This window comes from Carcharodon carcharias, chromosome 12, assembly GCF_017639515.1.
Source record: "Carcharodon carcharias isolate sCarCar2 chromosome 12, sCarCar2.pri, whole genome shotgun sequence".
Classification (NCBI taxonomy): Eukaryota; Metazoa; Chordata; class Chondrichthyes; order Lamniformes; family Lamnidae; genus Carcharodon; species Carcharodon carcharias.
In genome coordinates this window covers 75944615-75968290 of record NC_054478.1, presented here as the reverse complement: position 1 = coordinate 75968290, position 23676 = coordinate 75944615, and the positions used below count along the sequence as shown (strand labels likewise).

Below are 23676 nucleotides of genomic sequence, written 5' to 3'. Positions count from 1 at the left end.
GAGAAGAATTCATGGTGTCTTTATTTCTCTATTTGAAGAAAAATGAAGAATCTGCATTCTGTCCAACATTGATAATGCATGTTTCAGAAGGGAATATAGTTTCACCACAATACATGAGGGGTTAAAAGCAGCCTCCCTCACAAAACTCCTATCCTAGCCTAACTTAATACAATGTTGCAACAACCAGTTGATTTGATGATGACAGCTTTTTGGGGAAGGGGGAGAGCTGCTCAATTCAAATACAAATTTTGTGTGTGAACTTGTTCTAAGATTGTTATGTTTAGTCCCAGTCACTGCTTCAAGTTATTTATGATCCTCTTTTTGTCAAACCAGGGAGCCGATCTGAACCCTTTGAGTGAGCCTGTGTGGAGTTTTCAAGGAGAGACCATTGAGAATCTTCAAAATGGGCTGGTGAGACCAGGTGGCTTCACAGTTGGTGCTAAACCATAAGGCAAGAGAAAAAAAATAGCAAAGCTTAAACTAACAGTCAAAGCTATTTTTTATTTACTTTGAGGAATTAGCTAAACCTAAATATTGTAAAAAAAAAACTGATTCTGCTACTATTTACTTGTTTTTCTATTTAATAAATGTGCTTGGCAGTTAAAACCTGAAACAAGTTTTTATGTCTCATTAGAAATAAGGAAAATATCCCATGAAGGCACAGAAGCGCCTAGACAGAACTTCTTGTACATTTCCTGGACATAGTAAAAGTTTTTTCTGAATATATCAGGGCAAATGAAAATAACTCTCTGGGATGTTAAGGAATTGGAGCTCATCAGACAAATTAGTCTGAAGAAATGGAAGCCAAAAACATCTAGAACTGAGATGAAAGAAACCCCAAATCATAACCCTTACATTGAGACCTGCAAGTACAAGTCACTTGCGTATACCAGTAACAAACCCCTGACACATATCACAGAATCTTAATGACTCAGAAGGAGGCCATTCGGCCCATCCTGTCTGCACCGGCTCTCCAAATGAGCATTATGACCTAGTACCATTGCCCTGCCTTTTCCCCGTACCCCTGCACATTATTTGAATAGAAACAGTGCCCTCTTGAACCTGCCTCCACTACACCTCCAGGCAGTGCATTCTAGACCCGAACCACTTGTCGTGTGAAAAAGTGTTTTCTCATGCCACATTTGCTTCTTTTGCAAATCATTTTAAATCTGTGCCCTCTCATTCTTGATCCTTGTACAAGTGGGAACAACTTCTCCCTACCTACCCTGTCTAGCTCCCCTATGATTTTGAACATTTTAAAATTTATTTGTTCATGGGATGTGGGTGTTGCTGGATAGGCCAGCATTTATTGCCCATCCCTAATTGCTTTTGTTCAGAGGCCACATTGCTGAAGGTCTGGAGTCACAGGTAGGCCAGACCAGGTAAGGATGGCAGATTTCCTTTCCTAAAGGACATTAGTGAACCACATGGTTTTTTATGACAATTGACAATGGATTCATGGTCATCATCAGACTTTTAATTCCAGATTTTTATTGAATTCAAATTTCACCATCTGCCATGGTGGGATTCAAACCTGGGTCCCCAGGTCATTACCTGGGTCTCTGGAATACCAGTCCAGTGACAATACCACTATGCCACCGCCTCCCCCTTTTTACAAGCGGGAATAGCTTCTCCCTTCCTTCTCTGCCCAGCCCCCTCATAATTTTGAACATCTCAATCAAATTTCCTCTTAGCCTTCTTCTCTCCAAGGAGAGCAGTCCCAACCTCTCTAATCTATCCTCATAACTGAAGTTTCTCATCCCTGAAACCATTTTTGTAAACCTCTTCTGCACTCTCTACAATGTGTTCATATCCTTCCTATAATGTGGTGCCCACATTATACTCCAGCTGATGTCTAACGAGTGTCTTATATAAATTCAGCATAACCTCTGTGCTCTTGTACTTTATACCCCTATTAATAAAGCCTAGGATACTATACGCTTTATTAACTGCTCTCTCCACCAATCCTGCCACCTTCAATGATCTATGCACATATATATACCCAGGTCTTTCTGCTCCTGCACCCCTTTCAAAATTTCACCCCTTATTTTATATTGTCTCTCCATGCTCTCCTTACCAAAATGCATCACCTCACACTTCTCTGCATTGAACTTCACATGCCACCTATCTGCCCAGTACACCAACTTGTCTATGTACTCTTGAAGTTCTACATTGTCCTCCTCACAGTTTACAACACTCCCAAGCTTCATATCATCCGTAAACTTTGAAATTGTCCCCTGCACATCAAGATCTACATCATTAACATATATCAGGAAAAGCAAGGACCTCTGGGGAACTCCACTACAAACCTTCCTCCAGCCTGAAAAATATCTGTTGACCATTACTCTCTGCTTCCTATTTTTCAGCCAATTTTGTATCCACATTGCTACTGTCCCTTTTATTCCATGAGCAAATACTTTTCTCACAAGTCTGTTGTGTGGCTCTGTATCAAATGCCTTTTCAAAGTCCATGTACACCACATCAACAGCATTACCCTCATTGACCTTTTCTGTTATCTCTTCAAAAAACTCCAGCAAGTTAGTTAAACAAGGTTTCCCCTTTAGAAATTCATGCTGGCTCTTCCTTATCAACCCATATTTTTCCATGTGACTATTAATTCTATCCCTAATAATTGTTTCTAGAATCTTGCCGACCACTGAAGTTAAATTGACTGGTCTGTAATTGCTAGGCTTATCCTTACAACCTTTTTTGAAAAGAGGCATAACGTTTACAATTCTCCAGTCCTCTGACACCTCCCGAATCTAGGGAAGACTGAAAAAATATGGCCAGTGCCCCTGCACTTTCTACTCTCACTTCCTTTAATATCCTTGGATGCATCTCATCCAGTTCCAGTGCCTTGTCAACTTTAAGTGCCAACAGTTTATTCTTCCTCCTGATCATTTTGAGCCCTTCTAGTGACAGAATTTCCTCATCTGTCACCATGGCCTGGGTAGCACCTACTTCCTTGTTAAAGAGATGCAAAGTATTCACTTAATGCCTCAACAATGGCCCCTTCGTCCAAGTATAAATTCCTTTTTAGGTCTCTATTCAGCCCTACTCCTCCTTTTACCATCCTTTTACTATTTATATCCTATAGAAGACTTTGGGATCCCCTTTGTGTTGGCTGTCGGTCTTTTTTCATAATCCCTCTTCATTTCTCTAATATGCTTTTTCACCTACCCTCTGAACATTCTGTATCTATCTTGGTTCTCAATTGTATTTTCTACCTGACAACTGTCAGAAGCACACTTTTTCTTCTGTATCTTAATTTCTATTTCCTTTCTCAACCAGGGAGCTCTGGATTTGTTTGCCCTACCTTTCCCTTTCGATGGAATATACCTTGACTGTGCCCGAACCAATTTTTTTTTGAAGGTGGCCCATTGTTCAGCTACAGTTTTTCCCACCAATCTTTCATTCCAGTCTATCTGGCCCAGCTCTGTTCTTGCCCCATCATCCAGTAAATTATTCTTACTCTGGATTGCCTATCGTCCTTTTATATCATCCTAAAACATACAATTCAATGATCACTGTCTTCGAAATGTTCCCCCACTGACACTTGATCTACTTGGCTTACCTCATTTCCAAGAACCAGGTCCAGCAGTGCATCTTCTCTTGTTGGATTGGACACATACTACAAAATTTTCCTGAACACAATCTAAGAACTTTTGCTCCCCTCTGCCCTTTACACTACCACTGTCCCAGTCTACATTTAGGTAATTAAAGTCACCCATTATAACTACCTTATAATGTTTGCATCTCTCTGTAATTTCCCTGATTTGTTCTTCTATGTCCTTCTCACTAGTTAGTGGTCTATAGACTACACCGAGCAATGTAACTGCACCCTTTTTGTTCCTTAGCTCTAGCCAAATTGATTTTGTTCTTGAACCATCTGGGACATCCTCTTTCTCCAGCACTGCAATGCTCTCCTTAACTTATAGTGCCACCCTCCTCCTTTCCTATCTTTTCTGAAAACCTTGTACCCAGGAATATTTAACACCCACTTCTGCCCTTCCTTGAGCCAGGTCTCTGTTACTGCCACAACATCATATTTCCACATGGCAATCTGCGCCTGTAACTCCCCATTCTTATTTACTATACTCAATGCATTCACATATATGCATAGTAACGCTGATTTAGATTTAGTCACTTTTTCCCTTACCCCGACTCCATCTATTAACTTACTATTCTCTATGCAAGTGATATCTGTCTCTCCCAGTATTTTGTGCACCCTGTCATTCCTCACTAATATTTTCTCTTAGTTCCCACGCCCCTGCTGAGTTAGTTTAAAGCCCTCCCAACAGCAATAGCAAAACGCCCAAGAGCACTAACAAAACAGCACTAGGCAGAACGCACTGCAAGGAACTCAGTCCTAGCTCTGTTCAGATGCAACCCATCTGGATTGTGCAGGTGCCATCTCCCCCAGAGTCAGTCCCAGTGTCCCAGGAATCTAAAGCCCTCCCACCTGCACCATCTTTCCAGCCATGCATTCATACGACTTATCCTTTATTTCTGTATCAATGGCATGTGGCACTCTGAGTAATCCAGAGATTACTACATTTGAGGTCCTGCTTGCTAATTTTCTACCTAACTCCCTAAATTCTGATTGCAGGACCACATCCCTCTTCCTACCAAAGTCATTGGTACCAATACAGACTCACCCCCAGAAGAATGTCCTGCAGCCGCTCTGTGACATCCTTGACCTCAGCACCTGGGAGACAACATACCATCCTGGAGTCATGTCTACGGCTACGGAAATGCCTATCTGTTCCCCTAACCAATGAATCCCCTATCACTATTATTCTTCCTTTCTTCTTCCTCCCCTCCTGTACAGCTGAGCCGCCCATGGTGCTACAAACCTGGCTCTGACTGCACTCTTCTGAAGAACCAGTGCCCTCACCAGCTTCCAAAATGGAAAGCCGATTTGTGAGCGGGACTCCTGCATTACCTGTCTACTTCTCTTGAACTGCGTAGTGGTCACCCATTCCCTCTCTGTCTCCAGGCCCTTATGCTGCGGTGTGACCAAACGTGCTATCACATAGCTCTCAGCCTCGTGGATGCGCCACAATGACTCAAGCTGCCACTCGAGCTCCGAAATCCGGAGCTCAAGTTTCTGCAGCTGGCAGCAATTCCTGCATGTAGTCATCTAGGACACCTGTAGCGTCCATGACTTCACACATATTACAGGACACACATTCCACTGCATTATCACCTCCCCTGCTTCAATGTAACCTTCCTCATATTATGGCAGCCCTCTGCTTCCTTCCCTCTAACCACTCACATATCTATGCCTGTGTCTTAGGCCTGTTACCCACTGATTTTACTTTGTAATGGAGGGTTGGATTTTAATATGCTCGGAGCAGAGGTGGCAAGGGCTCCTAACAGCAAGTGGTGTTAATACCACAATTGGTAAAAGATAGAACTTTTCACAGTTACAGGCATTTATTTACAGAGTTACACATTACAAGCATACATCTCCAAACACCCAACCATCACAGTTTCAATCTGTGTCTTTGGGTGGAATTTTCAATGATTCACCATTCCCAACCAAGCAACCAGAAGTGTGCGTCACTTCCGCTCTCTTGCTTTTCCCATTTCCCATGCGACTACAATGGAAATTTAAAGTGCATGGGTAACACGTGCGATTCCATGACGGGGGATGGTGAAACTCACCATCAGATGACAATGTTGTAACTACAGGTGGGCTATAAAAGAGCTTCTCCTGGTCAAACAGAGAGGCTCTGCATCACAGCCAAAACTTCCCTGCTCAACTCCATTGCCATTAACATTAGACTTATTGAGAGCACAAAGATGGCATGGGTGTTTTTTCAAATTTAAATTTCACTTGCAATTAATTCACCTTACATTGGTTTCACTTTATTCATATGCACGTCATTGCTATTTGTTGAGACTAACTTAGTCAGAGAGGTAAATGTACTGACATGCCACATGGTTGGCATGCATGTTGGTTACATGGGAGTTAGGGGCATTTGCTTTATTGTGGAAGAAATAATAGTGTGTTTTTTTGTTTGCTCTTTATTGAATGTTCATGTTAGTGGCCAATGTTGTACTCACCACTCTGTGGGACATGGCTGAACTTGGAGGCTCAGCTGGCCCTTCTTTCAATGCATTGTAAAGGACATTGTCCGAGATCACACTCAGCAGGGATAATTGAAATATTGTAAGTGAACTCAAAGCCCTGTAAGGACACTGCCAGCCTACACCCTGAGATGGACCCACATTTGGACAGTACTGACACCACTCTTTAGGCCTCTCATTTTCTTCCCTGGACTTACTGCCCCACCACACCTAGGAGTTCCTCACGGTAGTTTCCTAGACCTAATCATCTTCAGCTGTTTCATCAATGATTTTCCATCATAAGGTCAGAAGTGGGGATGGTCGCTGATGATTGCACAATGTTCAGCGCCATTCACGGCTCCTCAGATACTGAAGCAGTCCACGTCCAAATTCAGGAAGACCTGGACAATATCCAGGCCTGGGCTGACAAGTGGCAAGTAACATTCATGCCATACAAGTGCCAGGCAATGACCAGCTCCAACAAGAGAGAATCTAACCACCATCCCTTGATGTTCGATGGTGTTACCATCACTCAATCCCCCACTATCAACATCCTGGGGGTTTTCATTGACCAGAAACTGAACTGGACCAGCTATATAAATACTGTGGCTACAAGAGCAGGTCAGGGGCTAGGAATCCTGCAGCGAGCAACTCACCTCCTGACTTCCCAAAGCCTGTCCACCATCTACAACGCACAAGTCAGGAGTGTGATGGAATAGTCTCCACTTGCCTGGATGAGTGCAGCTCCAACAACACTCAAGAAGCTTGACATCATTCAGGTCAAAGCAGCCCGCTTAATTGGCACCATATCCAAAAACGTTCAGTCCCTCCACCACCAACGCACAGTGGCACCAGTGCGCACCATCTACAAAATGCATTGCAGGAACTCACCAAGGCTCCTTAGACAGCATCTTCCAAACCCACAACTACTATCATATAGGTCAAGGGCAGCAGACTCATGGGAACACCACCACCTGGAAGTTTCCCTCCTAGCCACTTACCATCCTGACTTTGAAATATATCACCATTCATTCACTGTCACTGGGTCAAAATCCTGGAACTCCCTCCCTAACAGCACTGTGGGTGCACCTACACCACAGGGACTGCAGTGCTTTGAGAAGGCTGCTCACCCACCTTCTTCAGGAACAATTAGGGATGGACAATGAACGCTGGCCTAGCCAGCGACACCCACATCCCATGAATGAATAAAAGGGGATGACAGGCCTTTCCCAATTCACTCCTCAGTGCCCTAAAATCCCCAAACCTACTCCACACCACCCCGACTTCCACCAACCACCCCCCCACCCCTCCACGGACTCACCCTCACCAGTCCTGAGCCTTAATGCAAGCTATCATTCTTCTGCTCCCCTCCCTTGTGTCTTAGAGTTCATCAATGAAAACCACTGACCTCAAACACAACTGCACAAAGCTGACTGGTGCACACCACCTTTAAACAAATGTGAATTGGCTCTGATGAGATTCTCATGTGTCGCTGACTTTATCTTGAAGTAAGACTTCATTAAACAACGTTTTATGCTAATGAGTATTCATGGCAAGCAAATGTATTACAAGTATGAACCCGTCACAAGACGGCGCAAGGCCTGACATGTCGCAAACACACCGTTGAGTTCATTTCTGCATCTGAACCTGCTGTCAGAAATTGAAATTTCGCATCCCACCTAATTCAGTTGCTCTACACCCCACTTTTCCTGCTCTTACAGGCTCTATAAAATCACTGCCAATTTATAGGGGCACAAGTGAATCTCCAATTAAAGCTCATCACCTGCACACAGTTAAACATGATTACTTTACAAATAACCCTTGGTAAACACCAAAATATATTGAAGAGGATACACCCTCCGATCCTGCAACTACCACATAGGCCAGTTGAAGAGGAGAAGTTAGACTCTCCGATCACACAGCGACCACAGAGACTCAGGCTTCCTTTAACCTGTTTTATTCAAGCACACACAAGGGAGCCGCAATCATTCCTAAGAATGAACACCCAGCTTCCAGACTGATTACATTTCATTACTTTTGTACTTTTTCTTATCATAATACATTTGAGTATATTTGAATACATCCAATCGGTAACCGACACACCGGTCCCATGCTAACTCTATCCTAATGAGTACATAAACTTTTGCTAACCAATTTTTCTAAAGGATGAATACATAATTGTATTATCCAATCAAAATTAAAACACATATGCAAAGACCTTGGTTCCCACAACTCAAGACTGTTTGTGTTTCATCAAAGTTCCCTCTTTCTCTATTGTATGTCTTCCCATTTCTAAGCTAAAACCATCAGCCCCTTCCTTATGAGAGAGGGGAGTACACTTAAAATAATTTATGTCCTGCTTTTGTCTCCAGTCTGACTTTCAAGGCTGTGCAATATTCATCTGGTAATCTTCAACTCTTAATATGTTTAGCTGCCATGTCTGCCTGGAGATTTTAAGGGTTTTTCAGTAAATTCTTACGATGTTCTCTTTTAGCATTTTTAATTTTCCCCTAACAGTCCCTCCTTTTGGCCCTTGGCAAAGCCCAAGCTGGCCACACCTTAAGTTGAGAATTCCTCTTCTGGTCCTTCGGGTGGCCCGTTGTCCAAACCGCCAGAGGAATCCTAAACCACCTGGTTATATAATCTAACTTTCCCTTTTCCTGTCTTCCCCCTTGGAGTGTGCATAGATCGGGGAATTGATGCACACCTTTGGTTTGTTGCTGTCCGTGCCCGGAGAGTCCCTTTCCAGGTTTTATGTTGGTAGCAGCAGAGTCCAATAGCCCATAACTGCATAATTCCTGTGACTAGCGTCATACCCATTCTAACAATCTCCCACCAATTCATCAATCTTCTGGCCGTAGCATAGGAAGTAGCTGATTGGGCTAATCTCCTGGCCGATTGGGTGGCTAAATCCACTGGCACAAGCCCCTGTGCTCTGTAGAAGCTTCCACATACGAGCGAGCTATTCTTGTGGCTTCCTGCATGACTAGGCGTGCTATTCTGACAGGAGCTTGATCAGTGAACAATGTGTCATCCAACCAAGGGCTAAACAAGTATCCTGTGGTTCTGCTTGGCAAATGAAAGTCTCCTATAGTAAAAGGATTGGTCATCTGTAGGCAAAAACTCGAGTTGGTAGCACAAAGTAAGTCCCCATAAAGGAACCTGCCTCGCTGGTCATGAAGCACCACTGAGGACGCCTTAATTGCCTTAAATGCTTCCTGAATCAGTAAAGCGGTGAATGTAACTTTGCTTGTGCTTGCAAATACCTCCAGCATTTGACATGAACACACAATGTAATTTCTTGATTCTGAACAACAGTCTCCAGTACTCATTAGTACCATGTCTTTTACATAAGATATATATCCACGTAGCCCTACGTGGAATACCACCCTCCCTTTATCTAATCCTAGGGACTCAAACCTATAGCTGTTCAGGAAAGCCCTGTTTGGATGATGTTCTTGGGGAATGGCCATGATAACTTTTATAACTCCATCCTCTCCTCCACCTTGAGGTTGTGTAATCATCAATTCCTGCCGCTTCTTGCATAAATTTATGAGGTTTAATTGGTAAACTGACTCGAACATGTGTTCGGGAATTGTTCCGAACCTGATAGTTTCAATGTCGGATTTTACCCCATTAAATAAATCTCGTGCTAGCATATCGCATGCCCTCCCTGTGGTTTGTGATTCGGCTGTGTTTATTATCCCGTTTGCGGTCTGCCTAAGGATCAGTAGCAGACCTTTTCCTTGTAGCTCCACGGCTGTCAGGGTATGCTCTGTTCCGCGCACACTGAAGTGCAACCCTTGGGCAGTCTCAGCGGCCACCCAGGAGGCATAATCATTTAAGTCATAGATCTGACCTGAATTAAGGATGGAATTGGCACTCCCAAATAGCCCTCCAATATCGCCTAGTATACTTCTTTTTAACCTAGCCTGCTCTAATTCTCTGGGCGATTCAAAATTTATAGTCTTTAACTACCCTCTCCAGTTGGCTTCTAGCCCATTTTATGGAATTCTGGTGGCTGTGACAAGTGGCATGCAATACTGACAGTAGTCCTGAGATATTATATGTCACTTCCAGGGAGACCATAGTTACATCATGCAATAATGGTTTTGACTTTCCTTTCTTGACTATCCCATCTGTGGCGGGACTTACTACATCTGGACATTGAGTGGGTCTTTGATATCCACATATAGTCAAAGTAAAACATCATGTATCATAACAATCATGCCTATCTATTACATATTTACATGTTTCTTGACAATATTGTCCTTCAAGGCCCGTTTCCCAAACAAAGGGAGGTAGATCTGTCCATCCGGCGGTCACATTAATCTCTTGGTACATCCAAATGCTTGTTGATAAAAAACTGGTAGGGGACGCTTAAGTTCTACATCCCCCATACCACAAACCCAGTCCAGTTCTATTGTCATAAATCCCAATTATCATTACCCCACCACTCGTGTCTATGCTTATGCTTAGTGAGGTGTTACTGGGTGTGTATTTCCCGCTGAGGTGTATCCCCAAAAGTGCATTCGTCAGTTTATCATTGTCCTTACCCTTGGGTAAGTACCACCATCCTGTGAAGTTCCCGTTGTTACACTCAAGTGTTGTCAAACGAATTGGCTGCCCTGGTGCTGTTAAATGTAAAGTACTCTTACAACTCTTTGTGTGATCACACTTGGGGGTCCTGTTCCCAATTGTTCATTTGATGTGTCCGTGTAGTGACTTGATCCGTAATCCAGGTGTTGGGCTTTCTTATCCATTCCCCACTTCCTCCTTGAGGAAGTAATATGTACTGCCCAGGGTGAAGGCAGGTGTCATTATTGACTTTGACCGTTAGGGCTTCCCACGCCAGCGCTAACATGCCCTTGGCCAGGATCATATCTACAAGTACGGTCCATGCCACCTGGGCCAAACCCTGTTCGCTTAGGGCTCACCTTGACCATTACCTTATTCCCCACTTGGGTGGTCCGTTGTTGCTCTTTGGATTTGCCTGTTTCCATATCCTTAGTCATCTGTCAGTCCCTAACTTCCTCTCTCAACTCATGTAATTGCTTACTTAATTTCCTTACATAGTCCTGTATTTTTCCTTTCAGTGGCCCTACATCTCCTCCTCCTACTATAATGCCTTCAGGTAATTGCATGGCCCTTCTGGTTATCAATTCAATGGGGTGAACCCGGTAGTCCTATTTGGTGTAGCCCTAAGGCGCATCAGAATGCTGGTCAATACAGTGGCCCACCTGTTCCCTGTCTCCTGAATTGCTTTGGCTATAGATGTTTTTAAAGTTCAGTTCATCCTTTCTGCCATCCCTGGACTCTGAGGGTGGTAAGGAATCTGGAATTTCTGTTTAATCTCCATCAGTTTATTATTTCTTTAATGACCCTCCCTGTAAAATGAGTTCCCTGGCCTGAATCCATCTGGGTAGGCACCCCACTCCTTCCAGTTTACTATCTCCTGCTGCTGTCTCATGTCGGACCTCAATTCCTTAAGCTGTTTACACAACTCTACAATGCACCTTCTTATCCTATCTTTCAATGGCTCACTATCTCCACTTCCAGCGGCAGTTCTCTCTGGGAGCCACTTAACTCTGCCTGTCATCATGGTGTTAATCCTGTGGTTTTACTCTTTGTAGCTCGCAGGCACATTAATATAGTCAGTAATACATCTATTTAGCCTTTCTTCAGCTTTCCCTAACTCTTTCTCCTACCCTTAATCCTTTCCTCATACCATTTTACACATGCAATAGCTACCATCTTATCTTGTTCAGGTTGTCTGGAGAGACTTTACAGTCCAATAAATTATTCTCTCAACAGTTTTAAAACAGAAACCAGGCATTGACATGTTTTGCTTCCTTATCTTCTTCTCAAACAATATCTTATTGTCTCAAAAGTAACCCACTAAATTATGTATGACTTTTTTTTAACATTATCCCAGATTCATTAATTTGGCCAAAAATTGGATTTCTGCCAAACTTTGTCAATGTCTTGAGCTTAACTTCACATTTTGGGAACAGACTTACAAATACAAAAGCTTGCAGCATTTGAATTAGTGCCAATTGTTGTCAAAAACCCTTTAGAATGAAAATTCCCTTTTGAGAACTTTATCAAGAATCAAACCTCAAATTTTTAAACTTTGTAAGAACTGTAATTTACTCTATCAAAATTAAAACAACCTCTTTTTCATGTGTAATGATTTGTATCCAGATTAGAAGTCCCATATGTTTATCGCGACATTTCTTATCTTTGGATCGCATCCTCGTTATTCAAAAGTAACTTGTTAAATTACACTGCACCTTACATCTCAAGATTGTCCCAAATTCAAATTACAGTGCTTATGGAATGCAGATTTCCTTTAATATTTAATTAATCTCTTCAAAAGAAACCCCTTTTTATCCATTGGAACCGCCTAGACCGTGTGTTCATGTCTTTTGGTTTTCCTAGAATCCTTTTGAATTTCAGATAATCTTTTTTTTTCCTCAGAATTTTAGAATACCAATTTGTATGTATCAATCCCAATCAGCTTGGAAGCTGGTGATGAGGGTTATTCCCCACTAGCCTGCAAGAGGGTGGTAACAAGGGTTGGTTCATCTCAAACAAAGGCAAACCCTGTTTTATCTTTACAATACCTTCAAATTGCGGTTTTTGCCAGAAATCTCAACTCAAACCTTATACTCAAAACTTTGGAATGTTTGAGTACACTTTTCCTTTAATCTAATCTGGGCTTTCAACTCTAGAGTGCTGAATTACACTCACAAATGACAATTTAGGGAAGAAAACACATTAAAGCTCACATTCAAATGCTTCCTTGCACACAAACAAACACATATATAAAAGGTAAAAGCAAAATACTGCGGATGCTGGAAATCTAGAACAAAAACAAAAATACCTGGAAATACTCAGCAGGTCTGACAGCATCTGCGGAGAGGAACACAGTTAATATTTCAAGTCCAATATGACTCTCTTCTCCAACATGGCTCTTGTTCTGAAGAGTCATATTGTTCTTGAAATGTTAACACTGTTTCTCTCTCCACAGATGCTGCCAGACCTGCTGAGTTAAGCCTATAAAGATGGTTACTGGAGGGATGTCAGACAATGATTCTGATGAAGGTTGGCACCATCAAGTCTCAAGATAAAAAATGGTTTGTGACTATTGGAATGATGACTGCAGAAGGAGAGCATCAAGTTAAAGTGTTAGGCACCAATGCTATGTACAACATCATGAGCTTCACAGACCTTGTGAAGTTGCTCAAGATGGTGACCTGAAAATGAAGTTATCAAGGTAAAGTTGGGGCTATATGATGGAATGATGCTCACCCCAAGAGGACAAACTAACCTGAGAGCCCAAGACAATGGGAGGAAAGAGAATTTACAGTTCCAGATAGTAGGCACAAAACAAAATCCACTCATCTCAGCTGAAACAAGTAAAAAGCTTGTACCAGGAGAGATTTGCAATGTTTCACATTGCACCAAGCCATTGACTGCTGAACAGACTGGATTAGCAGCGTTGGTAGCAGTGAAAAAACCTGGAAAGCTGAGAGTGTGCATAGATTCAAAGGATCTCAGTAAAGGTTTGAAGAGATCTCCCTATCCAATGCCAACCATTGAAGAAATTTTGCCACAACTTGTCAAGGCAAAGTTCTTTACCATCCTCGATGCGAAAGATGGACATTGGCAAATGAAGCTGGATGAAAACAGCAGTTTTCTGACTACGTTTTGGACACCATTTGGGAGGTACAGATGGTTGTGCATGCCGTTTGACATTTCTATTGCTCCAGAAGAGTATCAATGCAGACAACATGAGATAGTCAATGATCTTCCAGGAGTGGAAGCGATCACAGATGATCTGTTAGTTTATAGATATGGAAATGTGATGGATGAAGCTTCGCTGAGCATGATCAGAGTTAGGTGAAACTGCTAAAGGGAGCTTGCCAGATGAACCTGAAACTATTCAAGAAAAAACTGCAACTGAAGATGGCTGGAGTTAAAATGTATGTCATGTACTGACAGCGGAAGGACTTCAACCTGATCCTGAAATGAGGGTGAGCTGTAGCAAGATGCAGAAACTAACAGATATGAAAGATGTGCAATGATTTGTTGGATTTGTGAACTACCTAGCCAAGTTCTTGCTCAATTTGTCATCAGAATGTGAACCTCTACACAAGCTCATTGTAAAGGATGTTCAGTGATATTGGGGCACAGAACAAGAAGGAGCTTTCACTCACATCAAACAACTCGTGATGACGTCAGTGCTGAGATACTATGATGTCTGCAGTGTGATGCTAGCGCAACCGGACATGGAACAACCCTCATGCAGCTGCGTTTGTATCTAGAGCATCAAATCAAACTAAACAAAGCTACACATGGATTGAGAAAGAGTTTGCTATTGTCTTTGCTTATGAGCAGTTTAATCAGTACCTGTTTGAGAGAGAAAGTGATGGTAGAGTCAAGTCACAAACCAATTCAAAGCATCTTTCTCAAATCACTTCTATCTGCTCCGAAGCACCTGGAAAGCATTTTAGTTCATTTGCAGGGATATCATTTGGAAGTGAAGAACAAGCAAGGGAAGCAGATGTACATCCCCGGCAGGCTGTCGAGAGCTGCATGCCCTTTGAAGGAAGTTAATGATGCGAGTACTGAGTGTGAAATCTTCCAGGTTCAACAAGAAGTAACAGCATGACATGCTCTGGAACTTTTCAATCCAGCAGAGACATTGAATCTAACAGACTAGCTACTTGCTCAGATCAAGCGAACTACACAATGAGGTGCAACTCTCCAAGTGCTACAGGAAGCAGTGTTGAAAGCATGGCCTGAAACCATCAAGGACACACCTGTTGCTATAAGAGAGTATTGGGCATACAGAGATGAAGTGATTGTCAAAGATGACATCTTGTATAAAGGAACTAGAGTCATTATCCCTAAGGAGGTGAGAAAAGAGATGCTGAATTGCATCCATGTAAGCTATCAAGGAACAGATGTGTCCTTGATGGTCTCGTCTGAGGAAGGCAAGAGAAGTGCTCTACTGGTGAAACATGAACAATGAGATTAAGGACCACATCAGCTAGTGCAGTGCTTATAATGAACTTTATGCTAAGCAAAAGTGCCGCTCGTGACTCACGTCTTCCCAGACAGACCATGGATTAAGTTTGGAGTAGACCTCTTTCTTTTGAACTGGCTATCTCGTCACTGTCAACTACTATTCGGAATATGGGGAATTAAATAAGCTGGTATCATTGATTACCAGTAAGATTGTAGAATGACTGAAAGCACAATTCAGTCATCATAGCATTCCTGACATAGTGATGAATGAAAATGGCCCTCAGTTCACGAGTGAAGAATTAAGGCCCTTCTTGAATGAATGGAAAATTCAGCATAAACATCATCTCCACACTATCTCCAGTCAAATGGAAAGGCTGCAGCAGCAATGATAATTACCAAAGGGATCATCAAAAAATCAACGATCCAGCACAGATGTGTACACTGCGATCTTAGAGTGGAGAAACACACCAACTGAAGCATGGAAAGTAGTCTAGTGACTAATGTCATGCCACACCCAAACTACTCTTCTAATAGCTAAAAGAACTACTGAAGGCAGTAGCAGTGACAGGAATGAATGACAAAATCAATGTGAAATGACAGAAAGCCAAACTTCACTCTGATAAAACTGTTAAATCATTGCCAGAGTTGAACAGTTGGTCAGAGTGCAACATTCAACGCACTAAACTAGCCCACTTGGCACTTGGCAATTTCACACCTCAACCCCTGGAGTGCAAGTAAGAGACTTTTACAAGCACTTAGTGAGGCCCTTCTCCAGTGGCAACTGAATTTTATGATCACTTGATTTCATTTGATCCTAAACACTCACCTACATACAAGCTCTTCATTTGAGTAACATTTTAAGAGAGCTTAAATAAAAGATTTTCAAGAACTGTACAAACCCTAGCATATCACATCAATCATTTAATTTCTTATGACACTGTTTCATTCACGTGACGTGGTGCTGTTAGCACTCAGCCTCTGCAAACTTCTTCCACACTAACATGGTATTTTTTGCTGGCACCCTACGCTTATTATTATCGATAAGTCACTGGCACTTTTCCTCTGTCACGCTGAGGAATGTGTTGAGGCCTTCATTAGTAAAGCTATGACAGTCCCTTCCACCTACCCATCTTTTACCCTGCCATCTTTTTTTCTATAAATGTGTTTTTTTTAGAGACTATTCATTACTTTGCACTCCCTTTTAAAAAATGTTAATTTTACTTAGCTCATTTTTTACAAACCATCCAATGCAATTACTCATCCATGTTAAAGTTTTTAAAATTTTTAAGAAGTTTGGTTTTTACAGTTTTGACAAATATTTGAAAGTTGAAAAGTTCAGTTAAATAATACTTACCTCCCACTGAGCTGCAGGCTGACTTTTGTGGGTCTGTCCTCTGCTGCTGAAAGCTTGACTGTGCCTTGGCTTCCATCCACTGCGCCGCATGCTCTGTCCTTTGCATTAAAAATATGTTGCAGAGCCACACTGGGGCCCACGTCACGAGGGAATCCTCCTGCAGTCCAGGTGGAATTCTCATCCCCACAATCATGTTAAGTGTGAACTTTAGCTCGTGGTCTGTGTTGAGTGTTGTTGCTTCACTTCTGAGTACAAAACCCAGATAATTATTGTTTCTATACATTCTCACTGTTCTGTTACTTTATTTATCTCTTTGCTATCTTATCTAATAAGTCATCCACGTTTCCCTATATATCATTACTGTAAACAGAAATAAATGCAAATAAGCACTTTATTGCATAGTGTAAGGTGAAAATAGAAGTAAAAGTGAGGCAGTCTTATCACTGGTGAAAGTGATGCAGGATTTTGAGTGCAAATATTCGGTATTAAGTGGAGATGTTGAACATTGGAGCTTTATAAACATAAAAGTAACTGTAATATAACAAGGTACTGGAACAAAATCATGCCAGAGTTAAGATATGAGCATACCAGTTTTTGATATATGTGGGTCTAACAAAGGGCAATTTGGGGCTAATGCCACCTTACTTAATTGTTTAAATGTAAATTGTCACTGCATACATTGTGAGTTGAAATTGAATTTTAAATTTACATTTTGAGTTTTCTGCTTAAGGGTTTAAATTATCACATCGTTTGACTGTATTAAACTTTAGAAGATGGTTTAGTAAGAGGAAGAAGAAAACATTGGTTGCTTTGGTACCAGTGCAATGTGGGAGATCTGGGATAGTTCCTGTGGGCGGAATCATCCCAGATTTGCACTAAAAACGGTAGCAGGCGGAAAAAAAGAACGTTTTACCCGCCAGCCACAATGGCGGCTTTTATGCCAAACCATCCCAATCCCGCCTTGTTAATCAGGCATCCCGGGAAACACGCTGTTTCGATGGCAGGCGGGCTCTCGTTCGCCTGCCATGCCATTTCCTCGCCGCTTCCTCACGCCGGGCACCATATTTAAAGTGCAGTTGCACACACACCTCTCAGTGCTTCCAGCCCAGGACTGCTGCAAAGAAGACATGGCCTCAAAAGGCAAAAAGAATACAACCCCGTGATTTCATATGCCCTGGAGGACCACCATGATGTCCCCTATCCCTGCCCTGGCCACAGGAAGGGCAGTAACATCACCAATCCGGCTTGGGAGGTGGTGGCAATGCCCTGCAAAAGAGGACAGCCACCCAGTGCTGAAAGAGGATGAATGATCTCCTCCATTCCACCAGGGTAAGTCACTCTTCTCGTCACGCTCAACTCACAAACCCATCACACATCCATAGGGCCCTCCCTCACTGCTGGTTCAAGGAACATCATTCGCTCATCCTGTCCATTCACCACTCACACGTGCCAAGCATCCTTATCATCTGGCCTGGCAGGCATCCTGCTTACACTTTTTCCATCGGTATTTATGCAGGGCAAACTGGCACACAAGAGGGAGAGGTCGCAGACTGGTGGAGGAATGCCCAACGTTAAAGTTCTAACATACTTTGAAAATAGAGTCAGACAGCTGGCCAACAAAGATCTGGACCGTTCCTGTGCTGACAGTGAGGTCGGCGCTACTCTACCAAGTGAGGATCCAGCAGTGCAACATCCATCAGACCACCATGCTGTGAGTGATGTATCTTGTTTCACAGGCCATTGCCATGCACTAATTATCTCTCCATGCTTTCGCAGGCACATCTGGGAAAAAGCCGAGGGAGTCCACGACCCAGGTCCTCGACTCAAGCCCCGAAGACACCTCGGAAGAAGAATCTGCTGAAACCCCAAATGAAGACCCATCACACGCTCACCCACACCAACACGGAGATATACACCTCGGTGGGATCTAGTTTTAGAGTAGCCTCGGGGTCACAATCTGGTAAGCATATTGCACTGTCTGATCCACAGCAGGCAGCAACAGGACTTCTCAGGTTTCTGGCACACAGAGGTCTGCTGGAGGCCAGAAATCTGTTGAGTCCAAGTCAGATGACAAGGCTCTAGACTTAGTCATATTTCAGTTGCTGGAGCTGCAAAGACAAGCTCGGGAAAATCAGGAAGGGTTGTCTGCTGCAATCCTCAGAATGCAAGGTATGATGGAGGAGTCCATCTGCCTTCAGGCTGAGGTGATAGCGCTGGCATGCCAACGCATCGAGGTCAACACTGGTAGGACAGCAGCCGCCATGGAGACCTTGGTCCAAGATATCGGTCCTGCACTGCTGCATGGGCTGAACTCCATCGCTGATGTCATAGCTGGCCTCGAACATTGTCAATATGAGAGGGGTGCGAGACAGCTTGATCTCACTCTAGCTCCCCCTTCTCCTCAAGGAGTCAGCAAGTGGCCCTCGGGCAGCCATAGATAAGAGGATCAGCAGGTGCACACCCCAGGGCCAACCACCCAGATTACTCCAGGAGTGTCCGGCAAGATGCGAGTTGCAGCATGAGTCTCGTTGTAACTTTTCTCTGCTGCAGTCTGAGGCCGCCATATGAGCGTCATCAGCCACGTCCTCAGCAGGTAGCCCTTTTCCCCCAAGGAGTGGACCCTGAAGATGTCATGGATCTGAGACCTACTGAGAATCTGGGAGTCATGGACAGTCCCTGGGAACTGTGCGCAGACCTGCAGGACGTGGTAGCGGTGGTTGCACACCAGCTGAATATTCAATGAGTGGAAGCCCTTGCAGTTGACATAGTTAACTGCTCATTGTCATTGAGATCTGAGCACCACGTGAGTGCAGTCGATGGCATCCTGCACCTGTGGGAAACCTGAGATCTGGGCAAATCCCAGCGCTTTTAAATCCTGGCATTCCTGGTCCCTTACTTTGTGTAATGCACAAAGTTGGTACCTTTGTGAAGATGGCATCCGTGAACTCATGGATGCATTTGTGGGTGGAAGCTTGCGATATCCCACAGAGACCATCTGAGGAGCCGTGAAAGGAGCCACCGGCATAAAAATTAAGCACCGCAGTCATTTTCATGGTCACTCGCAGTGGATGCCCTCCATAGCATCAAATCCTGCAGCAGGTGGCAGATGTGACCAACCAGTTCCCTAGGCAGTCTTCGGCAACACTGGTCACCTGCAGGAACAAAAGGTGGCATCTATAGGCCCTGGGTCTAGCTAGGTGCCAACCAGCGATGGCTCATTGTGGCTCTTCAGCATCGTGTGCAGGAGCCCCAGCCGCCCCTTCTTACTGAGGATGCTGCTCTTCCCTCTGCCTCCATCGCTCTCCTTCTCCACTCTCTGCAAGCCATGAGATGTACAGCTAGGTCACCAGGCACTAGGCTCCTGATTTACTCCTCCTGCAGGATGAAAGCAAGAGACAAGGTTAGCTTGGGTGCTCTAAGAATCTTTCTTGGTTAAGTCTGAAGGCACCTTATCACATCCTGGAGAGCGCTGGCAACCACTTGGATAGCCAGAGTTTAGTGCACTGCATGGCTGCCCAAGACCTCACCCACCTCTACCCCACTCCCCCTGACCAATTGGCGGCAGCTTTGCCCACTGGACTGCATGCTGTGCTCTCAGTTCAGACATTCTCCAAACCAGCACTACAAGGCTGCACAGTTAGCTTGAATCATGGGGAAGACTAGTTCAAACCAAGGTGATGACATTTCAAGGGGCTGTGAGCACCTCATCTAGTGACTACTCCATGGTCAGCTTTAGCAAGGAGGTTATACAATGTGCGCAGTCTTCCAATTGTTCTGCAGTCCACGCTCATTAGTTTGCAGTCTGTGCCCAAGAGTGAAAAGCTGTGGAGCATTTGGTGGCAGTTTCAGACCTCCGCATTGCTTGAGTGGGCAGGTAAGCTCAAGACACGACTTCAAGCATTTCAACGCAGCTGCACCTGAACTGTCTCAGCTGCGGCGAAATGGTCACTTTGTACAAGATTGCCCTAATCAATGGCCACTTCCCTCCCCCGCCCCCCGCACGTGCTTGTACACTTCCTTCAACCAGAGTGCAGCCCTTGCCCCAACCCTCCACACTCGCCTCAACCGCAGGGCAGCCCTTGCTCCAGCACAGCACTGTCAGCCAGCCAGGAAAAAGCGACTTGCCTGAATGCGCGGCTCTCCAGTGTTGCGCAACATTACTGTGCACTCACCTCAGAGTCCTCCTCGAACTGCAGCTCGCCAGATACATACCTTATAAATGCTGTTGGGAAACACATCTGCAGGGTGTTCAGATGATCCAGCGTGGGGGTGGGGGATGTTTCCAGTGAGCTGGGCTTATAATGATATGCAGATGTATTACAACGAAGTTCCCATGTCCAACGGCAGGAAACACAGCCCACTAATGACAGCATGAAACTGATTTTTGGCCTTCGCGCCATATTATCCGCTCACGCCTGCCATGACACCCGCTACTAACAGGAGTTGGTGATTCTGCCCTGTGTTTGGGATGACTACATGTCTGGGTGGACCTCAAACTGTTTGCTTGAATGCATATTCCCAGAGGTGGTCAATCTGCAGGAACAATAAGTTAGTGAGGAACAGTAGTTAGTGACTATCCACTGGGGTTAGAAGAGGGGGCAAGGATTCTCAGAGCAGTTAATTGACATTCAATCAGTACAAAATACCTTTGATGATAACTTGGAGGATGGAACTAGAGAGCAGGTGGTTGCTGAGGGACTGATGGGGCAGGATTGGGGGATGGGGGAATGTAACAGAGTATGTGCAAGTGGTTTTGGAGAGGAATAATAGTCAGGGTAAAGTAGTGGAGGCTTGATTCGGATATCAACCAACAGGCAGCCGGATGAAGTATGGGGGATAGGAAGTCATAGATTCATACGGAATGGAGAGAGTTGGGTTGAATGGTTATTGTGTGCAGTTACGTATTTATGAAGTTTGGGCCTTACAAATTGAAAAATACACATCTCAGAGGGGCAAGTATAGATGATACTCAAAATGCTAAAGTAAATGCAAAACATTACTTTCACATTTGCAAGGGCTCTTACGAAGGGCAATTTTTGGGACATGTTTCAGGAAACATCTCATTTAAAAAGCTGCAATGGGAGACCAAGAAAGGTATTTAAGGCAGGGGTACCAAACTCGTTTAAGAAAATAGCTTGATGCTGCAATGGGAAGCTGAAAGATGAATTGTTATGATTTGGATTCCTACATAGTTTGTGAAGTCATAAAACAAATTCAAAAATAATAGAATATGCTGGAATTCAGCAAGTCTGGCAGCATCTGTGGAGAATGATTTCCAGCATTTTCTGTTTTTGTTTCAGATTTCCAGCATTTGCAGTATTTTGCTTTTATTCAAAAATAATAGTTTACATTTCAAAAGATCAAATATGTTAAGTTGTACAAAGAGCTAAAAGTATTTTAGCCTATTGTGCCATAACTCAAATATAACAATGGTAACTGGTTTACCCAAAGCAGGAGTGATATTTATTTTTCTCTCAATCCATCTTATATTTTCCTATCTTAAAATTGCTGACTCACTGGGCTGGATGGAGTCTGACTTCACAACTTTACGATCTCCAGGAAACTGTAACTGGAGCCATTTCGTAAACTACTCCATTGGAACAGTTCAGTGACATTTGTAAATCTCAGCAACGACATTCAAATAACTACCCTTAATTTATATGGTTTCTTGGCTACTATTTAAAATACTGCAAAAATACCCTATTTTTGTCAACTGTGTTACTTAATGGATTTAACTGTACCTGGAGCATAACTGTGGCCACTGAAATATTTCAGATGCTGTTTGGTGCTAACTCGCGCATGCGTACCGTTATAGAAAATTATACAACACCTTGTAAATTATTTCATTTGTCAAAAGTGACGTCTTAGTTACTAGACACGGTCTTTTCCCGAAAAAAATAAAATCCATGTAGTGCAACGGATCAATTCGCAGCTGCTTATATAATTCAGTAAACGGCCCAACTCTCATCCAAGAGAGTGCGCCGCGCCCGAGGAATCCTCACGGAGTGACTGCTAATAACCGGAGCCACCGCAAATAACCGGAGTTACTCGCCCCAACAGCTGGAGTGACTGCTAATAACCGGAGTTACTCGCTCCAATAGCCGGAGTTAACCTAACCAGCCGACAGAGCTGTGCTGCTTTGGGAAGAGACAAAGTTCGAGAAATGGAGAACTTTCGACAGTTTGTTGGGTTTCTGATGGCCGCTGCGTTGCTGGGGAGCCTCTCGGTTGTGTTAGTTTCGTTTTGGGTGCTGCACTGGAGAGGGGGATTGGCGTGGGACCAGGGACTGCTTGAATTTAACTGGCACCCAGTCCTCAGCACCATAGGATTAATCTTCATTAATGGATTCGGTGTGTATAAGTGCTCAGTTGCACATTTGGGCTGAATAATATAAACTGGGTAGCGGCAGTGAGTGGATTTACTTTATACATCACAGTTCAACTGTTCACTGGTTTTGCATTCGGGTGGAATGGTTGGACAGACGGGTTTATGGGGTCTCAGGAATCAAGGGATATGAGGAGAGAGCGGGAAAGTGTAGTTGATGATGCCCAGGATCAGCTTCGTGAATATTGAATGGTGGCTGGACGGGCCATAGGGTCTACTCCTGCTCCTGTTGTGTTCGTGTGTATCCGAACTTTGGGGTTGATCGATTCTTTCTCATAGAGCAAGTACACTTCACTAAATATACCATAACTTGTTCGGATCTTATTCTGTGATCTTATGTCAACATCTGTACATTGTAAAATTATGCACTTGAACTAGTGTCATTTAGATACAGCGCTATAAAAATGGAAATATAATCCTTAAAAGATTGAGCGATAAATAAATATTGAGCGAAGGTGACAAATTCTGACAGCGATATCAATAACCTCATTGTCTGGTCATGTGGGGTCGTTGAGTAAAGTTTAAAACTGGGATTTCATCCATTTTGTGACTTAGTTTTCCTTTTGAGAAAAATATGCATAGATTAAATATTTGCTGAACATAAATAGGTAAGCTCCAATTGCTGTAAAATTATTAAGTGTTTTACATCATTAGAAATAATAATGTTGCTTTAAAAATATTAAAGTAGACACAGTCAACTTGTTGCAAATTAAGGTTAACACTTCTCAGCAGGAATTTGCATTTCTTTTAACTTTGTGTATGTAGTAATCATCATTTCTATATCAAAATGAAATCATTTTTTGATTGGATAGGGGTCAGACATTTAC

General features: G+C 43.4%; 2 protein-coding genes across 3 annotated transcripts in view; one reads left to right on the top strand and one right to left on the bottom strand.

Annotated features, from left to right (window-relative positions):
- Positions 1-256: 256 nt before the first annotated feature.
- LOC121284822 lies at positions 257-22414 on the bottom strand. Its single transcript, XM_041200570.1, has 4 exons — positions 22296-22414; positions 20678-20998; positions 16466-16710; positions 257-439 (listed from the first exon to the last, which is right to left on the bottom strand). Exons 2-4 carry the CDS (start codon positions 20863-20865, stop codon positions 399-401), a joined length of 474 nt encoding a protein of 157 aa, XP_041056504.1. The 5' UTR covers positions 20866-20998; positions 22296-22414; the 3' UTR covers positions 257-398.
- LOC121284821 (plasma membrane ascorbate-dependent reductase CYBRD1) overlaps positions 22270-23676 on the top strand; it is a 39214-nt gene continuing 37807 nt past the window's right edge. The window contains exon 1 of one of the 2 annotated variants that reach the window (XM_041200568.1): positions 22270-22815. In XM_041200568.1, the coding sequence (XP_041056502.1) occupies positions 22629-22815 (187 nt within the window). In that variant the 5' untranslated portion in view covers positions 22270-22628. The remainder of the gene's footprint in view (positions 22816-23676) is intronic. The other variant, XM_041200569.1, reaches the window with a different exon arrangement.

Bases quoted from the DNA above. Each gene is read 5' to 3' on its own strand.
- LOC121284822 (XM_041200570.1), bottom strand. From the start codon at position 20,865: ATGGCGCGAAGGCCAAAAATCAGTTTCATGCTGTCATTAGTGGGCTGT. The intron at 16,711-20,677 runs GTATGTATCTGG...TTTTGTACTCAG, and splicing joins TTCCCAACAGCATTTATAAG to AAGTGAAGCAACAACACTCA. The intron at 440-16,465 runs GTAAGTATTATT...CTTATGGTTTAG, and splicing joins AGCCTGCAGCTCAGTGGGAG to CACCAACTGTGAAGCCACCT.